At 39.8% G+C, this 21,175-nt stretch overlaps 1 protein-coding gene across 5 annotated transcripts in view; it reads right to left on the bottom strand.

Annotated features, from left to right (window-relative positions):
* The window catches only part of RNF41 (ring finger protein 41), a 37,458-nt gene extending 18,334 nt beyond the window's left edge, over positions 1-19,124 (bottom strand). Inside the window, exons 1-5 of one of the 5 annotated variants that reach the window (XM_042451355.1) lie at positions 18,994-19,012; positions 16,023-16,108; positions 14,064-14,202; positions 3,386-3,481; positions 1,377-1,489 (exon numbers count right to left, since the gene is read on the bottom strand). In XM_042451355.1, coding sequence (XP_042307289.1) covers positions 1,377-1,466 — 90 coding nt within the window. In that variant the 5' untranslated portion in view covers positions 1,467-1,489; positions 3,386-3,481; positions 14,064-14,202; positions 16,023-16,108; positions 18,994-19,012. Of the gene's footprint in view, positions 1-1,376; positions 1,490-3,385; positions 3,482-14,063; positions 14,203-15,399; positions 15,965-16,022; positions 16,109-16,375; positions 17,087-18,993 lie in introns of those variants that run through there. The other 4 variants (XM_042451356.1, XM_042451357.1, XM_042451354.1 and 1 more) reach the window with 4 other exon arrangements.
* Between the last annotated feature and the right edge of the window lie 2,051 nt (positions 19,125-21,175).

The raw sequence follows: 21,175 nt of genomic DNA, 5'->3' as shown, positions 1-21,175 counted from the left end.
AACAGAAAGCTTTTAAAAAATGGGCTGAGGTGTTATATTGTTTTAATGTGTTTTAAAAATTCTTATCCTTTTAATTGATTTGATATTTTCACAGGTAATTTGTTTTAATTACTGCAGTAATTTAATTCTGTTTTAATGTACTTTTTTTGTATGCTTTTGTGCTGCTTTTAATGTTGTAAGGCACCCTGAGTCCCAGTCTTGGGAGAAGGGTGCGATAAAAATATAGTAATTATAATAATAAAAATAATAATTAATAAATAAATAATGGTCACTGCCCCAAATTATACTTCTTGGCAGATAAATACCTAGTGAAAAATAACATATATGGATACTGCATATCACTACATACAAATTGCACCATACCATGATTGCACACACAGGAATTATGTAACTGTTTTATACAATATGAAGTTGCACAGCTACCCTGATATTTGTCAGAACAGCACTGTTTTCAAATTATGAATGGGTGACTAGAAAAAAATTCTACAGCACTGATTTAATTTTGATCTTCTAGTACACTTGATAACCAGGTAAACTGCTTTGCATGTTGGAGATTAACAATGATTTTGCTTCTAACTGGTGAATGTCTAAAAATTTTTAATTTAGAAACTTCTTTTAGCCAATATGTTGTTGTTTTTAAAATGTTATGAAATTATGTTGCACATTGTACAAATGACCAAAAACATTTTTAAAGATATACTTGTATAGCTTGTCTACAAAAATATATCCTGAGGATCCAGAAGCTGCATTTGACATTTGCATTTTAAAGTGAGATATATTTATATATGTCTATACGAAACAAATCAACCCTCAAACCTGCTGAATACAAACTGGATTGCACATGTGGATAATGTGTTAACTTGCTCAGATTTGGAGCCCTAGATTTTTTGCTATGGCAGTCCCAAAGGGTATTGCTGTTAAGAAAATCTGTGTGATTTGATAGCTGGTATTAAGTTTATTCTCATGAAGTGTGCGGCCTTTTATTTTCAAAAGCATTGTATCAAATTTTAAGACCTTTGATGATAGAGAATTCACTGTTTACCTGATTGGTGTTCTCTGATTAACATATGCTATAAAGTTATGCCTCAGCTCTTGAATACCGTAATATTTAGCAAACTCCACTGGAATATGCAAAGATTTAATTTTTTGGAAATGCATTTTTAAATGTATTTCTTTGGCTAAATTCATGTAGATCAAACTGGATTACTGTTGTAAAACAGAGCTTTAAAAGAAACAAACCCTTCTCTACTACCACACACATCATTTAGCTGAATGACTTGAGGAGGTAAGATTAAATACAAATTTGCCATAGAAAACCTCCACCAAATACAAGAAACACCTTACAGGAGCTCTTTAGATTGATCTCTAACACCTACCTGCACTGGCTCCTCCAAGACCCCACTGCAGATGGGGCATATGAGGTCTTCATCAACATCCCCTTGAAAGCGTGCTACATCATACCCCATTTCTCATCACTGATGCCAAAACCCTGGAAAAAGCAGGAAGGAGACAAACAATGAAAAGCTAGGCAAAAGCATTTGCATTCTTGCCACAAGAGACCAATACATGCAGAATTCTGTTTCTGTGGAGTCAGTTAAAAGCCATTCTTCTGGCTAGGCTGCCAGCTAACCCGATAAGGCTGCATTCTAACTCTGAGATTCACAGACAAAGCTCCAAGTCCCTGAAGAGCAGGGTGTGGTACAGAAGAGAGGGAGAGCATTTGACTTGGCCCCATTTCTGTGCACTGAATTACTGCACAGTCTTACTTGCTTGCTAACAGCAAATTAGATACTTCCCTCCACATTACTCATCTCTGCACTTGCATTTTTTATTCCCACACCTCACTTTTTCCCCCATTTTATTCAATTTGCATATTAGTTATAGCAAGAGTACCTAGGCTTCATACTAAGTTATAGAGGAGGCAAGAGAGCTCCTTAACTAGAAAAGCTGCTGGGGACTCAATGTGTTTTATATTCATCTCTTGTGAGCAAGACTGAAGTCAGAAAGAGCTTGCAAGACTTGCTGAAAAAGGAAGAAGAGGGTGAACTACTCTAAGCAAATAATTCTGGTACACTGCTACATCAGGTGAGATTAGATCACTCATTTCTGATGTAGACGCACAGCATTTCTAACTGTCCTACCTGAGACTGATCAGAAGAAAGGTACACCCTCTCTCACATCATTTATTTTGCACAGCACACGGTCTGGCAAATGACCGGCATATAGACCCATCCATTAACCAGAACCATGCATGAATTCTTATGGCTATTTATATAGCAAGTCCTAGTGAAATTTACTTTCTAAACTACAATCTCTCAATACCATGCTCGAATCACCAACTTTCCCCCTAAAAGTAGATTGCTGTGTGTGAAGAAAAAAAGTGAAAGTTCACTGAATTTTACATGCTGCCTTTTACTCAACTTGGAAACAAGAAAGATGTCTTATTCCAAACCAGACTATTGGTCTATCTAGCTTAGTAATAGCTTGTAGGTAACCTCCAGCATGTCAGAAAGGAGTTTTACTAAATCCTATCACAAAATGCCGCAACTCAACCTGCACATAAAGCATTCACTCTACCACTGAGATCTTACTTTGTTATCATAAAACCTAGGATTGTCAAAGCACAAAAGATGGATTTCACTTCAGAGTTGCTGGGAAAGCACAAGATACTCTCTGATCATACTCCGTAATTCCAGTCATGACTCTCCCAAAAATGGATCTTCCACATCTCCATTTCCACAACCTATATACACTTTACTTTGTTCACCCACAAGTACTGAGCTCAACTGCAACCTATTGTGGCACCCTACTAATTAACATTAATAGCTTAGACTTAGGGAAATGCTTTCAGTTAGATCATGCACCTTGGTATATAGACAAATGACAAATCTGTAAGATATGGGCTAAAGTCTGTCAAGTTCTTTATAGTTCCTAAGGGAAACTTACAGCCAGCAACAAAAGAGACTTAACCACTTAGATTTAACCAAGGCTACTTAAGTGACCTGCAGAGGCTTTGGGTACTAAAGCAGCTTCTGATAACTGTTGCTCACTTAAGGACTACCTTTCAGCAAAAGAGCTGCTGGGAAGACTACATTGTGCTCTACTTTACAGGATAGCTTGATGGATATATCTGTAACTGTGTGAATTATGACATCAAAGGAGTAGGGATAACAGATGCAGTCCTATTGGCCAAAATGGTTTAATTTTAAGATTCCAGACCAACATGTTATACCTTATCCAAGCTCACAACAAATTCAGGCATGACAGGGGGTCAGGGGGAGTATGGAATCATGAGCACAAAACTGCAATTGAAGACACAAAGCACTTCCCAACGAAAATACAACCTTCATGTTACAGAAGTGGAAATGAAAAGAAACAAACTTACCCAAGATCAGAAAGCAGATGACAAGAGTAGTCCACATTATCAATTTAGCAGCATGGTCATCAGTTTAAATTGCCTCCTGTAGTAAGTTATGCACTGCTGATAATCAGATATAAAGAGTTCAGTTTGTGCACAAATGGACATGGTTTATACAGGTTGAGTCTCCCTTATGCAAAATGCTGGGACGAGAAGTGTTTTGTATTTCTGAGTTTTTTGCATTTTTGAAGATTTGCATATACTGTACATAGTAAGATATCTTGGAGGTGGGACCAAGTCTAAACATAAAATTCATTTATGTTTCATATACACTTTATACACATAACTTGAAGCTAATTTAATACACAATATTTTTAATAATTTTATGTATGAAACAAAGTTTGTGTACATTGAACCATTAGAAAGCAAACTTGTCACTATTTCAGCCACCCATGGGGACAGTTTTGGATTTTGGAATATATTGGATTTCAGAATTACAGATAAGGGAGACTCAACCTGTATTAAATGTTTGGATTAAGAAAAAACATTTCTGATGACTGTAGCAACAAGACTTGCTGTTTAATTATCAAATTCTGTGCTGCTTAATTATGAAATCCAAATTTTAAGGCACTTCCTACTACTTATCTCTGTTTACTACACACAGACCATTGATAAAGATGAGCCTTGAGTGCTCACCTTGAATGAACAATAGAGAAAAGGTAAACATACAACAGCAGACAACAGAGCTCTAGAATATACGACTCATAGTGAAGCAATATATTCTGGCTAGAACAATCTGTCTGGAAAGCAGACAGCCCTGTCCAAATTATTAGGTGTCTATGTTTTTTGTAAGAAGCTCCAAATGAATCATAACTGAATGGCAAAGAACATCTAGCAATTTTTCATTTTACTGAAAGTCAGTGTCAAGTTGAAATCATAATTAAAACCTGTTTAAGATTCGACTGCTTTATGCTTTACAACCATAAAGACTTAAAAAGACTGCATCACAACCTAAAATTTTGCCCTTTAATGCCAACTAATGTGGATGAAATGAAAATTATAACTGCCACGGGACCAATATGGCAACAATATCCTCATCTCCTCTCCCAAGCCTTAGGCACTAAGTCCAAAAGTAGTATTGTATCAAGACTTTTTAAAAGAAAGCAAGTAATTTGCTGCCACCATAGTAGACACCAGCACAGCATTCGCAATACTGGAGATCACTGGCCAAGAAAAACTAGCAAACCAGCTTTCACTGCTCATTAAATCTATTGTCAGAATGATGATATTCTGAGCAAACATCAGATGAAAGATAGTACGTGGTTTGCAAAACCAGAAGTATATTTTAGATTCACATACATGTGACTTGAAGGCATGCACACACACATATACACACACCCAGAGGACATCTACCCTTTCTCTTAAGTTCTCCAACTGAATAAAGCTGAGAACAAAGGAACACTGTTCAAGAACAAAAAAATTGACAAAAAAGTGATGAAATTCATTAAAGTGCTTTTGCAAATTATCTTCTCTTTTAAAATACTACAGTACTCTTTTGAGACTTGCAGGCTCTAATAACCCAATGTCCTATACAAAGGTATAAAAACAGATCCTATAAAAATGGGTGGATGATTGGTATCTTCCAGGTCTTTTTAGTCTTCAGTTCCCATACCCAATGCTAAGACACTGTGGGAGTTGCTTTCCAAAAACATATAGAGAGAGCATTGGTCCCCAAACTGTGCCCTCTAGGAGATTTTGGACTTCAGCTCCCAGAAGCCTCAACCATGTTGGCCAATAATCTGGGATTCTGGGAGCCGAAGTCCAAAATCCCTTAAAGGGCACAGTTTGGGAACCACTGACCTAGAGGGTCAGTTTCCAATCTCTCCCACATAAATGTTTGCAAGGTTGAGATACAGTCAGTCTAGGTGTGCAGACACAGAGGACAATGTGTATGCACTTTTAATAAATGTATAGAAGAGGCACTTGCAGTGGCTGTGGCATGTCATGCCATAGTGCCACAGACACAAAGCTGCAGCTGCCAAAATTAAACTCTTCAAGTAAAGTCCTTTAGTGTATACAGCCTATATTAACATTCTATGGGGCTTTCTAAACAGCCCTTTGGGACGTCCGGAGGACGTCCCATTTTAAAAAAGGGGCGTCTCTTTTAGACGCCCCATGTCCTAGTACGGACTCTGTCCGTACAAGATGGCGCCGGCCATTCTACATGGCCGGCGCCATCTTTACGTATCGGACGCACAGCGTCCAGACGCGTCGCGCCGCTGCTGACGTAGCGAGCGCGCCCCTGGCGCCTCGCTACGTCGCAAACGCGACGCAAAAAGAAGCTCCATTTTGGAGCTTCTTTTTTCGGTCCGTGCGGGAGTCGGGCCGTCTGAAGGCTCCGGCTCCCCCACGGACCTTCTGGCGGCGGCGCCAGACCGCTGCAAAGCGGCGGTCTGTACCCCGCCTATGGAAACAAAGTAATAGTTTAAAACAGTGAAAGAAGGAGTTCTCTTATTAGTTCCAGAGATGTTTCCAGGTTTTATTCTGAATTTTGCAGATGACCCATGCATATGACCCCAAAAGCAACAGTAATTCATTCTTAGTACATGGGCATAAAACTCAAGCAAGTTACAGAGTGAGTCTTTCAATACTTCTAAGTGAAAACAGGTGGAGAAACACTCTGTAAAATCAGGTTTGTTCCAATTTTGGGAATTACCTTCACTTCATATAAATCAAAATCCAGCCTAGCCTACTCTGCAAAAGCACTCAATAACTGGATAAATTTCCTAATGTTGCAAAACTTCTAATGTTTAGCTAATGAAGTTATTCCAATAAAACTTTCTAAAGTCAGAGAGTTCTGGAGGAATTTTAGTATAACTGAAATCTAATTAGACCAATGCTGGCTTCATGGAAGAATATCAAGTATCACATTTATTCAAAATACGAGTTTCTACTAACTTCAAATGTCAATGGCCATTTCATCTGTACTGTTCCCTTTCACATACATGCAAAGACTATTTCTCCTTCACCATAGAAGTCTGATGTGGTCTGACACTGAAATGATGTTCATGAAACCTAAATTAAAATGTGTAGAGAAATCTAAGACAATTAAATAACCATCTTCATGGTTTAGCTGTAACCTAGTTTCCTACAGCAAAGCAGAGGAACTAAAAAGTACAATATAGTGCATACTAAAAAACAGTGGTAATCCATCATTTTGAAAAGTGGCACAAGCAATGGGATCAGCAATAAAAACATGTGGCACATCAATTAAATTATGGGCTTTGAAGAAGGCGTACTATGAGGAAATCCTGTAGGATGCCAACAAAGCCAGCTGGGAAAACTGGGTTTTATGTGGATAAACAAACAAAAGCTACTGGCAACTGTTGTTTCTGGACATCTAGAAGTACTACAAAACACTGAATGGTTTATACATTAGAATGCATCCCTAAGGGACATTTTAGGTAACACAAAACCTGTCTTATTTTATATACCCCATCCTGAGATTTCTGGATAAAGGGTAGGAAATAAATATTTCAATAAATCAATATATCTGTCCTGGATGTAAGTTAAATGTCCAGAATAGATTTTTCAGTTCACCACTACATGTATCAAGTCAAGAGCAGTTCCATGACAATTTAACCCGATGTTGTGACTGTAAAATATAGATTGGCTGGGTCAAGTTGAAACACATGTTTTCAAAGAGCTTATTTAGACTTACTTTTTGTGGTACTGAGTAATCTATACCTGCAGTGCTCCAAAAATTTAATCCTGATACAGCATGAAGCTATAGCTTTGTCCAGTCCCATGTGCACCCTAGCTCCCCAATTAAAGTTTCACTCTTTCCTGGCAACACAGATTTGAACAAGACTTCTTTTGATACTGCATATTGCTTGAACTTAAGTTAATGAAATTTTGCATTAACTTATATGAAACTTAAATAATGTAGATTGGTAATAGACAGACAAGTTAATGCTGTCACAGGAAATCCATCTCTTAATTTCAGAACAGCAAAAAAATTATTCTTCCCAAAACCCTGAAGTATTTGGCATAGTTTGGGCCACCCTTACAGTTAAGCTTCCTCCACAAACTGTAAGGTATTTCTTTGTTCTCTGTAGTCAAGTTTCATCATGTGACTGCAATCAGCTAGCAGTAACTAATGTAATGTAATGCTGCTTCGGCTGTTTGAAGCCTTTTAAATTCTATTTCCTTGCCAACTATAGGAGGGAGAGGGATTAGACAGCTACAATTAAAAACCACAGTCTACTCATAAGTACAGGGATCTGGGCATTTTTTTTTTTTTGACAGGAGACTGTTATCTGAAATACTGCTGTTCCCTCAGTCTTCAAATATCTGCACTGTCAGTAACTTCAGTTTCTACAGGGATAGAAAGTGAAGGTACACAGATGATTTGCTTGATCTTGCTAGACACAGCAATATAATGCTAGGGGCCTAAACTTCACATGCTGATTAGCACTTCACTGAATTAGGAAACAATTTGAAAACTAAAATGATTTACATTCTGACCATGCCAAAAGAAGAATTTTTTGTACAGTAGTCCCTCGGGTTACGAAATTAATTCGTTCCGCGGCTCCGTTCGTAACCCGAGTAATTTCGCAACCCGAAAAGGCTAGCGGCTAGCGCTGGAAAGCCGCTAGCCGTGCTTTGCGGTTTGAATTTCGCGCCGAAAAAAAATTCGTAACCCGAAAAAAACATCGTAACCCGGAACAGTTTTTTCCTATCTATTTTTTTCGTATCCCGGAAATTTCGTAACGCGATCAATTTGTATCCCGGGGTACCACTGTATAGAGATAACAATGTGGGAAGAACGGTTGTGTCTTTCTAGGATTTTGCAAATAAACAACCTAGAGGTTTGTTATATGTTAAATTAATTACTATTTGCCTTTCTAAAAAGTGTTGCCAGACTAGCTGCCCATCATTTTAAAGGTTCTTGAGTATCATGCACTGTCTTCAACTTGAGAACTAATCATTGGACCCATGAATACAATAAAGCAGGAATTCAACAGAAATGGGCTTGGGCAATCCTTATTCTTTATATACATTTTTCTTGTGTAATAAGATGTTTCTCAAATTCTGATTATACTACATGTGTTTTATGTGTCAGACATTTTGAAACTGCTGCCTTATTAATGTATGACTTTCTGTGCGTTGCTAAGTGAAAGTACAGTCTTAAGAGGTTTGGGAGTTGGTTTTTTAAAAGAAACTTCAAACTACTGTAAATATCCAGAAAAAGACATATAACGGGAATTTGTCAATGGTACAGTGCATGAAACAATCCCCTAATAAGATACACTTTCAAGACTTTACAGCTCACATTTCATCAAAATGCATACAATGGAGCAAACTTCACATCAAGATGCTGTAACACAGGTTCCAGTAGATTTTTCAAGAAAAGTCTAGCTTGAAGGTGAGGACAATGTTGCTACAGATACAAACCAAGGGCAAAATAAAATCAACTGTTCTTTAAAAATAAATTTAAATGTGTTTTTCTATATAGAGACAGAGAGAAAAAATTAACCAAAATACTAGTTGGTCTCCCTTCTGATGATGACTCCAATCATGCTAATTTCATTTTTATTACAACATCCAATTTATCTGATGTGTAATCTGTACTTAGAACAAGAGGCTGCCATCAGAATGCAATATGAAGAAACAAAACGATTTCACAGTCGGCAAAGGGATCAGGCAAGGCTTCATACTATTATCCTATTTATTCAATCTGTATACAAAAAATATGCAAAGCACGCTTAGATTCAGAGGCAAGAGGAGTGAAGATTGGGAAAAGGAACATTAACAATTTAAGATATATAGATAACAAACACAGACCCAGAACAATTACTGAAGAAGGTCAAGGGTGAAAGTACCAAGGTTGGGTTAATGCTGAACATTAACAAAAATAATGACCATGGAAGATCTAAAAAAATTACCCTAGACAATGAGAAAACTGAAATAGTTAGAGTTTCCATATTTCGGTTCCGATATTGGTCAGAACTGAGACTGCAGTCAAAAGATCAGAAGAAGACTAGGACTGGGAGGGGTAGCTATGAAAGAAATGGAAAGAATCAAGTGTAAAGACATAACTCTAAACACTGATGTTAGTATAATGCAAACTTTTATATTAGTCATCACAATGTACCAATGTGAGAGCTTGACAGTAAAAAAAGCTGATAGAAAGAAATAACTCATTTAAGATGTAGTGCTGGAGAAGAGTGCTGAAGATACTGTGGATGGCCAAAAATATAAACAAACGGGTGGTAGAACAGATCAAGCCAGAACTCTCTCTGGAAGCCAGGATGACTAAATTGAGGCTGTCATACTTTGGCCACATTATGAAGAAAACTGAATCAGTAGAAAAGGCAATGATGCTAGGAAAGGTGGAGGGCAGTGGAAAGAGAGGAAGACCACATGCCACATGGTTGGACTTTATCAAGGAAGACAAAGGCCTGGGCCTGTAGGACCTGAGCAGAGAGGGTAAGGACAGGGGCTCTTGGAAATGTCTCATTCATCATGAGGGTCATCATGAGTCGAAGTTGACTAGAGGCATTAACAACAACAACATTTTGCAGACTGGATGTCACTTGGCACAGAAAGTCACTGTAAAACAGATACGGAGCGCCCGCATCATATACTGAAAGCCGTGCAGGGAGGAAGGGGCGACGCATCCCATAGGGAGTAATGGGGCGCGTGTGTGCACCACCGCACTGCCACACCACCGCATGCACAAGCCCCATTCATTTAAATGGAGCTCGAGCATGCACGGAATTTGCTTTACGCAGGGGAGTCCGGAAATAATCCCTGCGTAAAGCAAGGGCGCACTGTACTATGCTACTGTTTTTAATGCTTCCTGGATTTTCAAGTGCAGTGCCTCCCAGATTTCAAAAGAAGATAGCTGCTCCTAGTCAGTAAACAACAATGTTATCAATTACAGAAATACACGACAGAGAACTTTTAAATATTTAAGTGCAGGGCTGAAGCCATTCCCATTCCAATTCCAAACCTGTGTGAACCCAGAAGATAACAGTTTGGTTAAATCAAGCCAGATCCCAACAAAGGCTCACCAATATGGGCCTCTTGCTATAGAGCCGATGACCCATTATCCTTGCTATGTAACATACTCCTGATGTTTCTCATATATTCCAAAACACAGTTCTGACTACACACAGGTTGCAGAAACAGAAAGGAAGATCTTATTTGTAAGCAACTTCTCTGTCATTCCATTACAGCATGAATAGGCAACCTGGTGCCTTCCAAATAATTTTGGACAGCAACTCCTCTCAACCCCCACCAGCATAATCAATGGAGAGGCATTCCAGGTATTGATATACAAATCATCTGGGGGGCACCAAATTATTTCCACTGTCCTAGAAGTACACACAAAATTGCTTGTAACAGTTTGGCTCTGAAGAAATTTGCAGTAACTCAACTTGGTGTATTCCCAAGTAGACCTGAATTCATCAGTTCTAGTCCACAAGATGACGTTTGGCATGCAATAACCGCAGTTAGCTGTAACAACTGATCTGTACAAACAATATTTTTAAAATAAGTTTTCAGAAAGTTGTATCCATCCACGAAAATAAGATAAGGGGCAAAACAGACTGGAAGTGCCGGGTTCAGTGCGGCATCTGAGCTTGGCGTTTAATGCCGCACACTCTGATGCCACCCCCACGCTGCTGGGAAGCCACATGACTGACCATACATGTGGTGGCTTCACAGCGTTTTGGTGCCGCAGCATTTACATGCACCACACTGTCAAAAAGCTGTGGCGGCAAGGGCATTCTTTTTCTGCCCCAAAAAGGAGCATCATTTTGATGCTTCTTTTGGGGTCAGAGGAACGTCAGATCGGGGCTGCAATGTGCGGTTGCCATGGCCCTGATCCAGCACATGACACTGCCCCTTTAGGGTCGTTCTGTTTCAGCGGTAAAACAATAAAAATAACATCTCAATTAATGAGCTAGATTCAAGACAAACAGAAATCAGCTCAAGAAAGATGAGAACTACTATATGAGCCATTGTGTTGCTAATTACTTCCTAAGAGACAACTAAGATGAAAAATAGTTTCTTCTATTAAATAAATAATCTCTAGGCAGAAAATCTCTTCCATACATATGAACTACTGACAAGTTCATTCTTGAAAGCCAATATCTTTCATTATTTAATATCTACTTCCTCCCTATTAATACTAAAGCCAGAATCATAGTTTGTGTTCTCTTTTAAACAGAGGTTGTGCTGAAACAAAGTGGGGGTTCATATTATGTTATCTCTATGAAAGGTTTGGCCATCTTAAATGAACTTTCTAAGAACAATTTTTCTCCAAGAAAAATGTTGCTATTTAAAAAGAAACTAGGAACTCATTCTCTAAACAAATGAGAGTTCATTTTAGTATTTAGTATTTCTGCAATCAAAACTAATTATTTATGCAGTGCCAAACTATTTCCCCCCAAAAAGTAAGCTTTAATTACTTTACAGAACATCATGCTTCTAAAGTAATGACACCTAGGTTGAAGGGAGGCAGGAAGGAAAGCCAGCCTCTTACTGAATGGTGAAGTTCAGCACTGGAAGCCTATGTCAAGAAAGCAACTGTTTGAAGTTCTTTACATATATGTTAGACATAAACACTCTTCAACCATCTGTCCTTGCTTACTTGTTGGTCTGCTTACAGTTCATGTCCAGGTTATTTGAAGGATGGTATTTTCACCTACAAACCAGCCTGTGTTTTAAGATCTGCTGGAGAGGCCCTTCTCTCTGTCCCACTATCATCACAGGTACATCTGGTGGTAACATGGGAGAGGGCCTTCTTTATGGCCGCCCCTAGGCTCTGGAGTTCACTTCCCTGAGAAATTAAACTGGCACCCTCCCTGCTTTCTATTCGCAGATATGTAAAGACTTATCTGTTTAAACAGGCATTTGATAATTAACTATTTAAGAATCATACAAACAAAATGTGCTGGATCTTACTAACTGTTGTGTTTGTGTACTGTATGTGCATGCATGTTAAATTATTTTATTTCCATCTTCCATTTGAGAAGAATCAAAATATTTGTGGACTTTCCTCTCAACCAAACTTTAAATCAAGGACTATTTGTTTTCTCTCATCATCTATTGCAATTTTTCAATTGGCGTTTCATGTCTTGCTCCTTGATACCACCAGTGAATAACCTATGGCCCTCCTGATGTTGTTGCACAACTCTGATCACCTCTGATCACTGGCCACATTGGCTGACCATGTAAGAGTTGAAGCCTAACATCATCTAAAGGCTCCTCACTCCTCTTCAATATCCAATCCAGAATGCCAATGCTTACTGCCGAGAGAAATCTCTCCCTACCTCACTCTCTATTTACTTGAACCTCTTCAGTGATTTCTAATGTTAGTTTCCTTTTCCTTTAGTCCTCCTTTTGAGAACATCCTCCTTTTCCTAAGTTTTTAAAAACTCAGATTGTATAATGTAATTTTTCCTTCCTAAAACTCTACTCTGAAAGTAAACATATTTACCTACCAACTCTGACTTTGTTTTATGGTGACCCTAAGACTTCCATGACCCCAGTCAACAACTGCCCTGCTGAGGTCTTGCAAACTTGGGGGGGGGGGATTCCTTTATTGAGTCAATCCATCTGTAATACGGTATTCCTCTTTTCCTGTTGCCTTTCCTGAGAATTGTCTTTTCCAATGTGTTGTTTTCTCAAGATATTTGCAAATTCTATAGCCTCAGTCATTTTGCTTTCAGTTGAGAGAGTTGATTTGGACTGGAACATAGTCTGGGGGAAAAATCATACATCTCTTCTGCAGCTTCACATCCAAAGTATTTTTTTCTTGACTGCTTTCTTCATTATCTAGCTTTCATATCTATACTTGGAAATAAAAAATACTATGGTACGAATAATCCTGACTTTAGTATTCAACTACAGGTTGAATCTCCCTTATCCAAAATTCCAAAATATTCCAAAACCAAACCTTTTTTCATGGGTAGCTGAGATAGTGACACCTTTGCTATGTATAGGAACTGTATTTCATGCCCAAATTAAAAATATTGTATAAAATAATGTCTGGGCTATGTGTATGAGGTATATACAAAATATGAATAAATTTCATGTTTACACTTAGGTCCCCTCTACAAGATACCTCATTTATGTATGTGCAAATAGAGGTATTCCTAAACCCCAAAACAATTTCAATGCCTTCATCATCAGTTTTAAAGTTATGCAGATTTTCTGTGGTCATTATTATGTCTTCTTAATATTCAGCTGTAATCCTGCTTTTACCTCTTCTTCCTTGACATTTGTTAGTAATTCTTCCAAGTCTCTGCAATCTTCTGCTACTAGTAAGAGTGTCATCTGCATGTCTCTCAAAGTATATAATACAGAAAAGCCAGTGCTGCTTGGCTGCCTACAAGTGAATTTAACTAGAATTTAGATTCTAATAACCCCTACTATAATCAGTATTTCCACAGAGCTTTTAGTTTTAGAAAGTTCTCAAATATCAAAAGGGAAATAGCACATAACATATAACAATGTAAGACAATCCAATCCACTTTACGATGCCATTTTTGCTTCTCCTTAAAAACAGGATGAGTCAATCCATCCATTGGACTACAGAGACATTTGTGGATCTCAGTCCCCAGACTAAGATGCTTTCAAAAAAAGTAGAAGTACTTTGAGCAATAAAATGTTGTAAACAAAGTGGTTTTACCTTTTCTATTACAGAATTCTTTCCTGAACTGCAACAAGACAGTTTTGACCTTGAGTTGCGTCTCTGAAAGAGTCTGCAACAGCAGCCCATCTTCTTTCCTCATTCAAACTAAGTCATCATTTCCCCCTGCAGCCAGGACCTGTGGCCATAGGAATAAATAAGAAGATAGTATCAGTATTAATATGAAATTAGAGGCACTAACTGACAACATGGCAGGACACGTAGATATGGCAAATGCTAACTTTAACAACTACGGGGAAGCACATCAAATATTTACATACCCAAGAAATAATATTTCTTCAGCTGTTAATCAGCCGTGTAGACATAGCTTTGCTAACCCAAATATGTTCTTGTATATATTTTGCACTAGTCATTTATTCCTTAGGCAGACTTACAAAACAGCAAAGTACTTTATTATAAAACAATCCCTTTCCATGCTCTTGGGTTGGGCAAATGTTTCTAACATACTAATGTTTGATTTGTTTAAAAACAATTTCCCCACAGAAGTATTTCTACAGACTCCCCTGACAGTGAGTTTTGTTTCTTTGCATGACAGTTTACAGTTAAGAATATCCTCCCAATATTTAGCCTAAGCACAGAGTATTCAATAAGATTCATGTTCAAACTGTTAAATCCTATCTTCTGGGGAAACAGCAAATTAGTTAGCACCACAGTTCACAAATTTTTGTCCCTCAGATGCTGGGCTTCAACTCTAAGACACCTCAGCCAGCACTGTCAAAGGTCAGCAATCATGCGAGTTGTAGTTCAGTTACAAGTTGCCAAAAAGGTTATTCAACTTGTACTACTTGAATCTCCATTCAGTAAACCCCCTTTTGCTATACAGTACACATAACTGTAGCCTGATGTCCTGAATTAAGAAAGACTTAAAAATACAAGTTACAAAAATGACCACTCACTATCTTCTCATAGAAAGCAAAACAGAACCTTGCATGTAACATCATGGTTTCATTTCTGAGCCAAAATTTTTGAATTTCAAGTTAATGCTCTGCTATGTTGTATGTATCAGAGGATGAAACCGAGCACAGGCCCACATGTACTGGTGCTAGGTACATCCCTATGCTTGAATATTTAGAATCCAAAATCAAACTACACAACTGCTCTTCATGTTTCTCACATAGCACCCTCCACTGACAGTGGAAGCAGAATGTTGTACCACAAAGGCCACAACTAGGAATTAGATCACTTCTTAGACCATCGTTTTGAAGTGGCTATTCAGCTAAATGTGTTGTACCTTTTTACTGTGATTATTTATTATAGATGTAATGGGGAGAGGTAAGGGAAGATTTCCTGGATTTATGGCCCCATTCCCACTTACAGATAAATCGGTGTGTGATCCAAATCGACGGATTGATTCGACATTGGAGCATGATTTCCACTACTTTTGCCCCGATAGCATTTTTCCTTCCAAAATAATCCACTTGTGGTTCACATTCAGGCATGAATTGATTCAAAATGGTCTCACTCCAGCCAGATGAAGGGCAAATTTAAATCGATTCCGATCTGCATGTGGTTCATACTTGCGCAGATTAGATTTATTGAAAAAGAAGAGGGAAAAATCAGCGTCAAAAAGACGCGGGTTAAATGGATCTAGCGCATGGCCCCCCTCTCAGAATCGCTTCAATGATTCAGATTAAGTAGGAACCAGGATCGTTTGAATCGGTTTAAAGGTAATGGGAATAAGGCCAAAGTTACACATTTTACAAAACCAAGAAATAATTGTTTTGAGCAGGATATTCCAATTAGAAATATTCTAAGAAAAAAAGAGTCAAACCTCAGACACAGGTCTTGACATTATATATTAAGCTATTTTTATCTGTACATCAGTCTTCATTCCTACACTTTCCCATATTGGTCATTAAATTCTATTTTATATAAATCACAAGAGGTCTTGTTAATAAAACAAGACTCCTTCATCAGGACAGATTTAAGGCCACTCACTTTCTATGCCTTTACTGCCATATCCTCCAAGTCTTACTTTGTATATCGTGCTTAAAGATCTTGGATTCCATAAGCCCACAGCATAACTACAAGGAGGCAAAAGGACATGCAAGGGTGTGTTAAAGAGTCCCACATCTATATCCAGATTCTTTAGCTTAGCTTTGCAATAGTTCAGGTATTCTATGCTTGTGACTTACAAAACCAAATTAAGGCTGCAAAAACCTGTTTTACACCATAAACAACGTCAGTTCTCTCTGTTATCGTCAGTGCTCTTAAACAACAGTAAAAACAGCTGCTTCAAGTAACAGAGAAATTCTCCTCTGGGCCATCAGCTACAAGATTCTTTCTCCTACCCTTAGGCTAAGTCTTGCCACAAGATTCTTCATCAGGGTGTCTTGTTCCATTCCAATAAGCAGGGCTTCTGTATGTTCTGCCTGCTTTCACTCCATATTTCTAATGTCTTATTAAACAGTATCACCTCTGGCCCACTGTATGGGATCAACAACAAGCATGCCTCACATTAAAACCAACTGTTTCGCTAGATCCTCACATTGTTTCTTCAGTCCCACCCACACTGTGAACTAATCCCAAAACACAAAACTGGCATTAATCTGGAGGGGAAGTACATGCATCTGCTAACACTCCAAGTCCACCTCATTCATGACACTGTTGTTTCCAGCCTTTACAAATCAGTCTCTTATCTAGTCCTTGAACTCTGACCCTTATTCTTGGGGAGGCACAATGCAGAAGAGGCCACAGAACCCACAACTATGTAAAACACTTTTGTATGTTTTTAATTGGATTGTTCTTCTGATTTGCAAGCTGCTTTGTGTACCAACTTTGGGGAGAAAGCAGGATATAAATAAATATAAAGGTAACAACAACCCATAATTCAGCCACATCTGTCTTCAACCCTAACTTCACATTGCAAAATTACTCTCCAGCAAAGTAACATTATTCACTTTCAAACCCCTCAAAAGACCCCTCTACAGACCTCTTTTCAAGTACTGTTAAAGAGAGAAGCAGAGGGAGACCACACGCCAGATGGACAGACTCAGTCAAGGAAACCCTGAACCTGCAGGATCTGAGCAGAGGGACAGAGGACAGGGGGCCTTGGAGATGTGTCATCCACAGGGTTGCCATGAGCAGAGGTTGACTCTAAGGCAGGTAACAACAACCATGCAGGGCAATATATAAAACTCAAGTCAACAAGAGCCAGGGTGGCCAGATGTCTTAATCACAAAGGAGGAGAGGGCACCACAAAACCTAGGACCTTCCAGAAAAACAGCGGACGTGACAAACAAAAGCTAAAAACACACAGATAGAAGTAAATTCCTGTTTCTTGGTCACACTCAAAGCGGAGGGCCTTTTGGAATCCCTCCCGGACAGAAGACGGAAATGTAGAAATGGTTTGCATTTTGACATATTATATTTTAATTTATAATTGTTTTAATTCTTACAATTGTTTTATTGCTTTTTAAATTTTAGATTTATGTATTTTAATATTTCATATTGTTTTTAAATTGTATTGTTTTATACTTTTCTCTTTTAATATTTCGTATCGTTTTTAAATTGTATTGTTCTGTACTTGTTGTTTGCTGTCCTTAGTCCCTATATTTGGGAGAAAGGTGGGATATAAGAAAATAATAATAATAATAATAATAGCAGTGTGTGTCTGGTTACTCTGGCAAAGACGCATTCTCATACTCCCTCCCCGAAAGGCTCTCATGATTTGGAGCCTGGGCTCAGTTGTCTACCAGCAAAACCCTCTCAATACACAAGTGAGCCCACCTTTTAAAACATTGGCCTGTTACAGACAGCCAAAATAAAGCTGCTTCGAGTCACTTTGGAGGTATGGTATTTCAATGATACATGAGTCCTAAGAGTTTGGAAGCTTCACCAAAGCTGCACTCCAGTCCTTAGGACTGGAGCGTGGCTTTGGTGTGGACTTCGGACTCTTAGGACGCATGTATCATTGAAATACCATACCTCCCGAAGCACTTATTTTGGCTGTCTGTAAGGCCTTAGCACCTATACTAGGTTTTGGAAAAAGCCTCTTTCGTGGTGGAGACTTGAGTCAGAAACGGCTTGAAGGAAGTGCACAACACACAAGAAGCATGGTCCCTTCAGCCTCCCTTCCTCCCTCCAGACCTGTCCTCATTTTCCAGGGCCTCTCCTACATTTCATCCATCTGTCCAGGAAAGAATCCCAAAATGCACTGGTGCAGTAGTTTGAGTGCTGGACTAGACTCTGGAGACCAGGGTTTGAGTCCCAACTCAGCCATGTAAACCCATTGGGAGACCCTGGGCAAGCCACACTCTCTCAGCCTCAGGGAAAGGCTATTATTATTATTATTATTACTTATATCCCACCCTTCTTCCAGGGCGGCTTACAACAGTAAAAAAAAAACATCCCAAAAGCATACAAAAACAGTGCACTGAGACAGAATCAAATTACTGCAACAACTAAAACAAATGGCAAACCTCCTGTGAACCAATCTTGCCAAGGAAGCCCCAGGAGAGGGTCTCCCTGCGCTGGAAACGCCTTGAAGGCAGTGTGCGCAACACTCACACACACAAGAAGCATGAACATGAGTGCTTTTGCCTTTCCTTCTGCCATGCCCTACACTGTTCTTGGGTGTCCCCCATTCTGCGGAGCCTTTTCCTCCTTCTGCAAATCAGCCACTTCCAGACCCTGGCTCAGGGCTAGGGACTACTTCTGGGAGGCATTGAGCCTTCTCTGTCAGAGAGCTCTGGTGCCACAACGAACTACAATTCCCATGATTCCCTAATAGCACTAAGCCAGGGCAGCGACAACGGCCTCAAAGTGGGTTTATTTCCGCAGTGTGTTTCGGAGGCTGGCCTCCCTGCCTCCGCCCCTCCAACTCAGGCCCGAACCAGCTCCTCCGCCGCAAAACACGGCCGCCCCTCAACACCTTCCCCGAAGGCCGGGGGCCTTTTCTTCCGCGTACCTCCCGCGCGGGGACAACCGCCGCCGCCGCCGCCTCACTGCAACTGCAGCAGCAGCAGCAGCAGCGCCGCCGCCACAGCCGCTTTCTCCCCCGCCCCTGCCTTCCAACGTCGGAAACACGTCACCTCCGCAAACCGGATGTGTGCGTCCGCCCCCTCACTGGCCGCTCTAGGCACCTGGAAAGGGAGGAGACTCTATGGTTGGTTGAGCGCTTCTTTCTTCCCCGCCAGACGCGCAGAGAGGGACATATAAAGGAGTGTGTGGGCGGGACTATGGCGTGTGGGCGTGGCTATGTTATGCATTTGGGCGTTCCCAGGATTCCCCCTAGCACTGAGCAGTTAACGTGGTCTCAAACTGGATTAGTCCTGCAGTATGTTTGGGACCTTTAACTGCCATGGCTCCATCCTACAAAATAATAATAATAATAATAATAATAATAATAATAATCCTGGGATTTGTAGTTTTGTGTGGCACCAGACTTCCTTGGTCAGAGACTGCAAAGGAGGAAAAGGGACCAAAAATTGAGGACATTCAATACAAAATGTAGGACATGACCAAAGAAAAGCTAAGAAAATGTAAGATAAATGTAAACTCGTGCTTCTTGGTCATGGTCAAAATGGGGGAGGAGGCTTTGGAATTCCTCTTAGACAGAAGGCTGAAATGTAGGACGTGTCTGGTCACCCTGGGCAGAGAAGGCTAATACCTTGTAAAACCACACATCCCAGGATACCATAGGATGGAGCTACAGCACCCGAAAGTGGTGCCAAACCATTATTTTAGTGCAGGTGCAGCCTAGAGCCCCCATGGCCTAGTGCTTTGAGTTGAGTGGGACTCTGGAGACCAGGGTCTGAATCTTAGCCATAGAAGCCCGTTTAGGGTGACCTTGGGTGAGTCACGTTCTCTTTCCTAAGGGAAAGATAAAGGCAAACCTCCTCTGTACAAATCTTTCCAAGACAGCCGCATTATCTCCTTAGGATTGCCATAAGTCAGAAATGGCTTGAAGGCACACAACAATAGCAACAAAGATGCACCCTGTGTGGCCCTGCAGAAGATGACTTTGCAGATATGGATGCAGTTGTTCCACTTAATCTCCTGGTAACAATTAATTCGTTCGCCTTCAAGGTGAGCACAGATTAGCGCTGTTGTAAATTGTTTTCAGAGTGCCACTGTGGTGTAATGGTTTGAGCATGGGAGTATGGCTATGGAGGCCAAGGTTCGAATCCCCGCTCAGCCATGTAACCTACTGGATTTACCTTAGGTAAATCACATTCTTTCACCCTCAGAGGAAGGAAAAGGTAAACCCGCTCTTAATATGTTCTGCCAAGAAAACCCTGTTTAACTTCACCATTGGGTTGCCAAAAGTCAAAAATGGCTTGAAGGCACACAGCAACAAACAACAATTGTTTTCCAGTTGTGATCCTCTGCAGTTACTTAAGAAGGAAGTGCAAGTTCCACAGAACTCAATGGAGATGGTTTTTACGTGCTTAAAATTGACTCTGGCTGCCTGACCTCCTAGAGTCCTAGCCCAGCATTCAAGCTGTTCATGAATAAGAAAATTGACTTTAGATCATGCTGTGAATTGTTCTTCCTGTCTCTGCTTCTGAGTGGTCCTGTGCCTAACTCTGTCAGTAGAATCATAGAATTGTAGAGTTGGAAGAGACCACAAGGGCCATCCAGTCCAACCCCCTGCCATGCAGGAACCTTCCATCAAAGCATTCCCTGTAAACTAAACAAACCATTGTGGTGTAATGGTTTGAATATGGGCTAGGACTCTGAGAGACCAGGGTTCAAATCCCGGCTCAGCTGTGGAAAGCCACTGGATGACTTTGGGCAAGTCATGCTTTCTTAGGAGTTTATCACATGGGAGGAAAGTGCCCAAATCCCGTGGATAAACTGGGATTAAATCGGGGAATATTTTGCAAAAGCGAGATAGTTTTCCTGAACTTAACCCATTAACTGAAGTGTGCGATTTGGCCGCTTCTTATTTTCGGGAAAATCCTGAAAGTAAAAAGCAGTGTGTTTTGGTCACTTTATTTATGAGATAAGTCTTGGAAAATGGCAAGGTTGCTCGACATCATCTTGCAGGATATTCATGAGATTTAAACCCTGTTTATCCACACGATTTGAGCACTTTGCCTCCTGTGTGATAAAGTCCTAATTATCAGGTGAAGGCAATGACAAAC

This window comes from Sceloporus undulatus, chromosome 2 (assembly GCF_019175285.1).
Source record: "Sceloporus undulatus isolate JIND9_A2432 ecotype Alabama chromosome 2, SceUnd_v1.1, whole genome shotgun sequence".
Lineage (NCBI taxonomy): Eukaryota > Metazoa > Chordata > Lepidosauria > Squamata > Phrynosomatidae > Sceloporus > Sceloporus undulatus.
This window is presented reverse-complemented; position numbering and strand designations above follow the sequence as displayed.